The 9197-nt window shown below is 49.9% G+C and overlaps 1 protein-coding gene across 1 annotated transcript; it reads left to right on the top strand.

The window, feature by feature from the left end:
* Positions 1–374: 374 nt before the first annotated feature.
* LOC309508493 (uncharacterized protein) lies at positions 375–5638 on the top strand. Its single transcript, XM_082183144.1, has 2 exons — positions 375–1249; positions 5244–5638. The coding sequence occupies exons 1-2, from the start codon at positions 701–703 to the stop codon at positions 5259–5261; spliced, it is 567 nt and encodes a 188-aa protein (XP_082039270.1). The 5' UTR covers positions 375–700; the 3' UTR covers positions 5262–5638.
* Positions 5639–9197: the final 3559 nt, after the last annotated feature.

The raw sequence follows: 9197 nt of genomic DNA, 5'->3' as shown, positions 1-9197 counted from the left end.
TCAAGCGAAGCACACGCATCACTGGAGCTGGAGCCGTCTGAGAGAGAGCACCTTCAGCGGGACGAGTCACTGAAGTCGCTGGCCGCGCCGCCTTCCTGCCTTCCTGCCTTCCTGCTGCGCTTTCCGGCGCTCATATCCTTTCTATTACTCTGTACTCTGTTTGTGTGTGTGTGTCACTGCTGCGACACACATTCTAAAAGAGCTAGCGTCTTTTTCAAGATGCCTTCCTGCGGCTCGTGCAGAGCCACACTCAGCGAAGGGGACCGCCACGTGGTTTGCGTTTCCTGCCTGGGTGAGGAACATGCAGTTCTCGCGCTCGCTGACGGTGGCTGCCCTCACTGCGAGCTGATGACTATGGCGACTCTGAGGACTCGCCTGGCCTTCTTCGCTGAGACTGCTCCCCCGCCCGCCGCGGTGTCGCGCCGTAAAAAGCGCCGTGCCCAGCGGGTCCCGGAACCTTCCCCCAGCCGCCAAAGCTCGCCCGCTTGCTTCCCCGGCTTCGTCAGCCTCTCTTCCTGACGGACAGCGGCCGCCGTCTGCCGCCGCTTCCGTCGACATCGCTGATGAGGAAGCCCTGCTGGGAGAGGATGATTCCTGCTCTATCCTGGCGTCAGGCAGTGAGGATTGGGCGGGCTCTGAGGATTCTGCGCCCCCTGCCCGCACATCGTCAGGCAAGAGAGCGTCCATCGAGACGGAGCTCATGCGAGTACTCGCACAGTCCGCGGCGAGCCTCGGCCTCGAGTGGTCTTCGCCCGAGCAGCCCGCTCACAACCGGCTGGATGGATTTTTCCTGCCTGGGGAGCGCGCTTCGCCTGCGTCCAGACCAGCGCCCTTTCTTCCTGAGTTACACGAAGAAGTCGCTAAGTCCTGGAACGCCCCCTATTCAGCTAGAGTGCGTCCTGCTGTTTCTTTGGCATTCTCCGCAGTTGACGATGCCAAGAACAAAGGATACCTTCCGCTGCCGCCGGTCGAAGAGGCGATAGCGGCCCACTTATGTCCGCCCTCCGCTGGACGGCGCGCTAAGTTGGCCCTACCCTCTAAAGCTTGCCGCACGACGTCAAGCCTGCTCCGCCGCGCTTTCTCCGCCGCCGGGCAAGCTGCGTCAGCGCTGCACACCATGGCTACGCTTCAGATCTTCCAGGCCGATCTCCTCCGTAAGCTGGATGAGGAAGGACCTGACGCGATCTGCGTGCCGGACTTAAGAAGTGCCACGGACCTCGCTCTCCGTGCTACTAAGTCTGCAGCGCAGGTCATTGGACGGAATATGGCCTCTCTCACTGTGACCGAGAGACATCTTTGGCTGACGCTCTCGGAAATGGCCGAGTCCGAGCGCACCGCGTTCCTCGACGCCCCGATTTCCGCCACAGGCCTCTTTGGATCCTCCTTCAAGGATTTTGCGGAGAGATTCGCAGAGGTACAGAAAGCGTCACAGGCTATGAAGCACTTCCTCCCGAAGCGCTCCAGCTCTGCAGCAGGCCGTGCGAAACCGTCTGCTCAGAGCTCACAGCCACAGCCACCGTCCACTGCCTCCACTTCGCAGCGCCGCCAGGCCCGAAGCGCGAGACCGCGCTCCCGCTCATCCGGTCGCCGCCCCGCCGTGCACGGCCCGCGACCTAGGATTACGGTGAAGCCCGAGGCCCAGAAGTCGTCCTAGCACGTCTAGGAAAACGACGGTGTTCAAGTCCCGCTGCGGCCGGACTCACACCAAAGCTATTCGCTCGTCCAGTTCCAGCAAATGTGACTGTTCCAGTGTTTTCTGCAGCCAACAAGCCGGTTCTGTCACCCGCTTGCCTGCACACAAATGCCGTTTTCACGGCTACCCAGATAAATCCCCAAAAGAGTGTATTTTCTGGTGTCCCGGCCACGGCCGATGGTGTCTCATGTGTAGTAAGAATGCCCACTGCCCAGTGCCCATCTCTACACACAAGCACAGCCTGTCACACAGGGCTCGCGCACATAAAACCGACTCAGATCGGTTGCGCTTCAAACATGGTGAATGTGCCCACTACCCAGTGCCCACTAACACCACGTTATGCATGTCTCACGGTTTCTGTAAAAACGAAACCAACGTGCATTCGCTTCACTCAAGCGAACGATGCTTTCGGTGTGATAAATGTGCCCGCTGTCCCGCGCCCACATCCACACATAGACATGACAGTTCCCACGGGAACCACCCAGCCCTCCCCCTCGCGGTTGACCACCGCAGAGGAGTCGAGCGCGGGCAATCTGCCCGCTGTTATCAGCGCGCCCCATGCCTCAAATGTCACGAGCGCGACGCTTGTGTTACAGCACGCCGAAGCTTCTCCATCGCTGAGCGAGCGGAGCGCGCTTCGTATTCAACCCCTAGCTATCCATGCAGACGCATGGGCAAAGCTGCCCGGGGTTTCGAAGTGGGTGCTGAACATTATAAAAAGAGGCTATTCGCTACAGTTTCGCCGACGCCCTCGCCGCTATGCGGCGCGCGTCGAGACCACGGTAAAAACAGAAGTAGCACATTTACTTCGAGCCGAAGTGGCGAAACTATTGAGCAAAGGGGCCATAGAGCCTCTCTCTCAAGTTCAGAGCGAAGGAGGGCTATACAGCAGATACTTCCTGGTACCGAAAAAAGACGGGGGTCTCAGACCCATACTAGATCTAAGGCAACTGAACAGAGTGCTTGTGAAGCGACAGTTCAGGATGCTCACGACCAGACAAATCCTTGTGCAGATTCGCCAAGGAGATTGGTTTGTGTCAATAGATCTGAAAGACGCGTATTTTCAAATACAGATAGCGTCACGTCACAGGCGATATTTGAGATTCGCCTTCGAGGGCCAGGCATATCAGTACACAGTCCTGCCGTTCGGTTTATCCCTGGCACCCCGTACATTTACGAAGTGCATGGATGCGGCACTCGCACCCCTCAGAATGAGAGGCATGCGAGTACTGAACTATTTGGACGATTGGCTGATTCTAGCGCAATCTCGCTCAGTGCTCATAGAACACACGACCGTTTTACTCGATCACCTCGAGAATTTGGGTCTCAGTGTCAATTGGGCGAAGAGCTCTCTGTCACCCAGTCAGAAGATATCTTTCCTGGGCACAGAATTCGACTCGCTGTCCATGATAGCGCGACTATCACCACAGCGCGCGGTAGACATTCAGCGCACAGCGAACTCGTTCCGCTGCGGCGCGTCTGTCCCGCTCAAGAAATTTCAGAAGATGCAAGGTCTCATGGCCTCAGCATCATCAGTGCTCCAGCTGGGCCTGCTCCGCATGCGCCCGCTGCAGTTTTGGCTGAAAGCGCGAGTCCCACGCAGAGCGTGGGCATCCGGTTTGCTTCGCCTCAGGGTCAATCAGAAGTGCGTCACAGCTCTGAAACCTTGGAGAGCGAACGACTGGTACCAATCAGGTGTAAGCCTGGGGACTTCCTCGAGGGTGAAAGTGGTGTCCACGGACGCGTCCACCTCTGGATGGGGAGCGCTGCTCGAGGGCAGACCGTTCTTCGGCCAGTGGTCGGAACGGGAGAAGCTCCTGCACATAAACTGCCTTGAAATGCTGGCAGTAGACAAGACAAGAGTTTTTGTCCCCAAATAAAAGGACGCCACGTCCTGGTCCGTTCGGACAACATGTCTGTGGTGTCCTACATAAATTTTCAGGGCGGCCTCAGGTCCAGGAACCTGTACAGGCTGGCAGAACGCCTCCTGGTATGGGCTCAGTGCAACCTGCGCTCGCTCAGAGCAGCGCACGTGCCAGGGCTCCTGAATATAGGACCAGACAGACTGTCCAGGAACAATGTTCCGGCAGGCGAATGGTCTCTACACCCACAGACAGTCCAACTGCTGTGGAAGAAATTCGGCAGAGCGGAAGTAGACCTGTTCGCGTCTCAAGAAAACGCTCACTGTCCGGAATTTTTCTCCAAGAGCAGGGACGCGCTGGCCCATGTGTGGCCCCACCGCCCGCTCTATGCTTTTCCCCCCGTCTCTCTCCTGCCTCAGGTGATAGAGCGGATCAGGGAAGAAGGATGCTCAGTATTGCTGGTGGCACCGTTCTGGGAAAACCAACCTTGGTTCCCAGTCGTGATGCAGTTAGCAAGTACTGCCCCGTGGCCAGTACCAGTGAGGAGAGACCTCCTCTCACAGGCCCACGGCTCGATCTGGCATCCTCACCCGGAATTATGGTCCCTTCATGTCTGGGCCATCAACGGGTACATGTTGGACTCCCTAAAGGAGTATTAAACACGATCACACAGGCTAGTGCTCAGTCTACGAGACGGCTCTACTCCTCGAAATGGTCAGTGTTTTCGGGCTGGTGCACAGCCCGTGGTGTGTCACCCACAGACTGTGGTGTGACGGAGGTGCTTTCCTTCCTACAAGAGCTGTTGGATAAGGGCAGGGCCCCCTCCACGCTCAAAGTTTATGTGGCGGCTATAGCAGCGTTCTCAGGAACAACGCTTGGTCAGTCAATAGGAAGGAACGATTTAGTCATCCGCTTCCTTAGAGGGGCTAAGAGACTGAATCCTCCCAGACCTCCCTCAGTCCCCGTATGGGACCTTTCTACGGTTCTGGAAGCCATGAAAGGTGCGCCATTTGAGCCTTTACAGTCAATTGATTTGAAACACCTGTCTTTCAAGACTGTGTTTCTGCTGGCTCTCGCTTCAGTGAAGCGCATAGGGGACCTACACGCGCTCTCTGTGAGCGCGGCGTGCATGGAGTTTGGGCCTAATGACTCAAAAGTTATACTCAAACCTAAGCACGGTTATGTTCCAAAATCCCTCAACACACCGTTTAGGGCGCAGGTTATCTCCCTGTCAGCCCTACCGGTCCCTGATGAGGAAAGAGACGCAAGCCTCCTTTGCCCAGTCAGGGCATTACGAGCTTATGTGTCTCGCTCATCTGTTTTCAGACAGACGGAGCAGCTCTTTGTTTTGTTTAGCGGACGTTCTAAGGGACTAGCCGCGTCGAAACAGAGCCTATCCAGATGGATAGTTGATGCTATAGCGCTGGCATACGCCTCCAAGGGCATGCAGTGCCCGTTGGGTGTCAGAGCGCACTCCACGAGAGGCATGGCCTCTTCGTGGGCCTGGTCAAGTGGGATTGCCTTGCAAGATATTTGTATGGCGGCAGGCTGGGCCTCCCCGTCTACATTTATAAGGTTCTATAACCTAGAGGTTCCCGCCCTGCAGGCCAGGCTGCTGTCGGTCTAAGTTTACCAGTATTATCTGACCTGATGCTATCAGCTCAGAATGCTGCGTCTACTGAGCACAGCTCAATGTTCGACAGTGAAAAGTAGCAGCACGAGATGTGCCTGGGCAAACTGTGTAAGACCCACATTCCCCCATCAGTTCAGGCCGTACCCCGCCCTGTCTGTATGATGAAATTCACTAAGCAACGCTGCCATATGTGGAAGAGTGCGGCTTCGCCCCTCCCTCTTCCCGGACTCCCTGTGAGTTCCCTGAGTGATTGTGCACTATATGTACCCCGGGGCTTTCGCCCTTGGGTCTTTGGTGTCAGATCTCAGCATGCACGGCGTTTTGCATTGGGTCCCCTAGCATAAGATATCTTACGCAGTACGAGAGACCTCTCGTAAGAGAACGTACTCGGTTACTAACGTAACCTCGGTTCTCTCTAGAAGAGGGAACGAGTACTGCGTATCTTGCCGTGCATGCACACGCTCTGGTTGCTTCGATGATGAAAAACCAGATAATAGCTGCCTGCGAGCGGTATTTATAGGCCTAGACCACCCCCATTTCGGCGGGACGTGACGCAGCGGGCGCAAAGTGCCCTGATTGGGTCTGGCGTCACGCCAGGCCTCGCTCGATAGGCTGCTGCAGTTGCCGCAGAGCAGCCAATAGGCGCGCGAGCTGCCTCGCCTATGTCTGCATGCTGCCGCAACGCGTTTTGCATTATTACAAAATTAAGGATAATTTTTGGCTTCAATATCTCGCGGAAAAAGGATTTTCCCCGAGCGTAAGATATCTTACGCAGTACTCGTTCCCTCTTCTAGAGAGAACCGAGGTTACGTTAGTAACCGAGTACGTTTCACGTTAGAATGTATTTTATCCGCGCGCACAATTTGAAAAAACTCCAACGGACAGACAGAGTGAAAGACGTTCAGGATTTGTTCTCTCGATCAGGTACAAGCAGGGCCTGCAATTAACACCCGACCACGCGCCAAATGCGGGTGAATTTTGCAATTGGCGGGTAAAACTGTCAATCTACCTGCCACATTGGCGGGTAGCCAATGAGAATTGAGTGATTCATTAGTTGTTGGGTTTTTTTGCGTCTGTTTTTTTTTGTTTTTGTTTTTTTTAAGTCCGCGACGTAAAATACGATGTTTTGGATGTACGAGTAACAGTATTAAACTGTTGGTGAGATGGGATGAGATGAGATTAAGCAAAGCTGACGTTGGTTATGGTACAATGACAGTTACACAGATGTGTGTGCGTGTGTATGTTGAGTTGGGAACCAGTGAGAAAATGTCCGGTACCCGGTAACTTTAGTAATATTAATATTAATTTAGTTCTGCTTAACGGTTCAATTGACTTTGATTAATATGCGCGAGTGAGAGAGCACAAGACAGCGCTCGACGTGTTGTTTGAAGACGTGAGAGTGCGCGCGCGCGGCCGGGGCTCTCTCTGCTCGTTATCGCCCTGTCAGGTCAGGCGCAGCAGTCATTCTATATTCTACATCACTTACCGATCAAATAAGGCTTTGGCGGGACAAAAATCGAGACGGCTTTGGCGGGACAAAAATCTTCGGCCGCCCCAAAAATTTAAATGCAGGAAAACTCCTGACAATGCTCGTAAGCGTTTGCTGCGCTGTTTCTTACCTTGCTTTACGTTGACTTTACTAGTTCCAGCTTCACCGTCACCGCTTTTTTTTATTTTTATATATTTGTTTAGAAAACCTCTATTTTCTTCTTCTCTTTTCTTTCCTCTTCTGAGCACCAGACTTGTGCTGACCGGGCATTTTCAAATTAAATGACAACATCAAATTTTGATCAGTGGCCAAACCATTTTTGTCTTGGGTGTGGGGGGCCCCAGTTCTGGTGGGGGTGGGGACATGTCAAAAAGTGGTGGGGACCAGTGTTAATTTCGTTGACGAATAATTTTCGTCATTATTTTCGTCAACGACATTTTTTCACAGACGAAAACGAGACGATAACTAAATAAAAACTAGTTTTGAATGACAAAAACTATGACGAAAATCTATTGACATTTTCATCAACGAATAAAAACTAGACGAAAATGTTAGATAGTGACGATTTGGGAAGCGATCCAGTCTGATGTCCTGCATTTGTGGTAGATGCGCACAATTGTACTGTAACGTCTACCCACCAGCGGCACACGAGTTGGCATGCGCTGCATGTCTCATAAAACGTTAAAACATGTAAACGTCTGGGAGAATGAGTAGAGCAGACATGAAGATCTGAATAAGAGTGACGATGCAAAAAAAGAGCTATATTTGGTACGGTTTTCTGTGCGCACACACCCGACCCAAAGCGTGCAGCCATTCACATAGACACCTAGCCTATACAGCGCGCGAGTACAGAATTGAGCTCTCTTTCGTGTCTGAATGGACAAATACACACAAATATTATGTCTAAATGTCCGTTTTGGAGAGTATTCACGTAAATTATGTCGGTTATGTCTTAAACAGTTGTGAGTGTATCTATGTGCATCAGTGCATTGGATCCGCATGTCATTGGACATGATCCGATGTCTTAAAGTGACAGTAATAAACCTAATGCGGTCTGTGTCCTTAATATTGATCAAGCAACAAAAGAAAAAGAGAAAAGCATTCACTGCTCGTTAATAGCTTTAATAAGGATTAATTATATTTAATTCATACAAATAAATATGTCTGCTTGAAAGAATAGAGAATGATGTATGCAAGTAGTTATAAAGAATTCATATATCATTCATTGAAAAAAAGACTGTCTTCTACTTTAGGAAAAGTGGTTTTATTTAATTTTAAGATATTTTTTAAGTTACAGTAGTTAAATCTGTATCTGTATTGCACGTTCAAACTTTAAAATCATTCATATTAGCAGGTTAATATACGTTTTCTCCGGGAGTATATGGGTTTGGAAATTTTAGAGAAATTCTAAATAAATGCATTTAAATTGAAACCCATTATATTTTAGTCGACTAAATCTACTGTAGATTTAGTCGACTAAAATCTTATTGTATTTCGTCGACTAAAACTAGACTAAAACTAAAACAATTCAGATGACTAAAATATGACTAAAACTAAATGCAGGGCTCCAGACTAACTTTTTGCCTTGGTTGCACTGGTGCGCCTAACTTTTTTATTTAGGTGTACCAGCACAAAATTTGGGTGCACCGAAAATTTTTCTCGGCTCGCGTCACCTTTAACGCCACAATTTCAAGGTCACCTTTTTATCACGCTCTATATACATTCATATTATGTAAATGATTTGAAACAAGAATAAGGTGTAGGTAAATAAAAATAAATTAAAAATTTTAAAAAATTTAAAGTGCTTCACTGAGCTGCCAAACTAACTATTTTGAGTCTCTAGCTCAGGCGCGGTATAGGCTCTACCTCCGTCTCTGAGTCGGATGCCATCTCCAACGAAAGACCAGGGCTTGGCATCTTACCAGGGACTGGGGAGAATGGTGGCTGAAGTAGCTTCATGTCTGGGCTGTTGTCAGAGCATTGACCGGGGAGTAAAGGGTTTTAACGGTATTCCTACTCTTACCGATACTGCTTATCGATCCGGTACTTTAACTGTATTCTTATCGGTTCTTTTTGTTTTTATATATATATATATATATATATATACACATATACACACACATATATATATATATACACATACATATATATATATATATATACACACATATATATATATATATATATTAGTCTAAAAATAAATCTAATAAAGTAATCAAATGTAAAATAACACTGCATAATTTTTCATAAATAGATTAATGCTTAATAAAGCTGAAGTTATTCTTTCAAGAGCTTTGTAGTGATTTTTCTCTTGTTGTTTGATTCGCAGTAATGGCGCAATCGTCCGCATGTTTACTAGACTGCGGCCCCTTTAAGACCGAGTGCAGATCTGCTACTGATCTGATGCACCATATTCTCCCAACTATTTCCATAACTACGTCCATTAAACTGTTTTTAGTGAATCTCCAAGCCGGTCATTTTGACATACTTTTGTGTACATTTGATCGTTTAGACACGCAC

Source organism: Leuciscus leuciscus, assembly GCF_965113295.1.
Source record: "Leuciscus leuciscus genome assembly, chromosome: 10".
In the NCBI taxonomy this organism is placed as follows: Eukaryota; Metazoa; Chordata; class Actinopteri; order Cypriniformes; family Leuciscidae; genus Leuciscus; species Leuciscus leuciscus.
The sequence above is the reverse complement of the archived record's forward strand: the minus strand, read 5'-3'. Positions and strand labels throughout refer to the sequence as shown.

Excerpts from the sequence above, each read along its gene's own strand:
- LOC309508493 (XM_082183144.1), top strand. The coding sequence starts at position 701 with ATGCGAGTACTCGCACAGTCCGCGGCGAGCCTCGGCCTCGAGTGGTCT.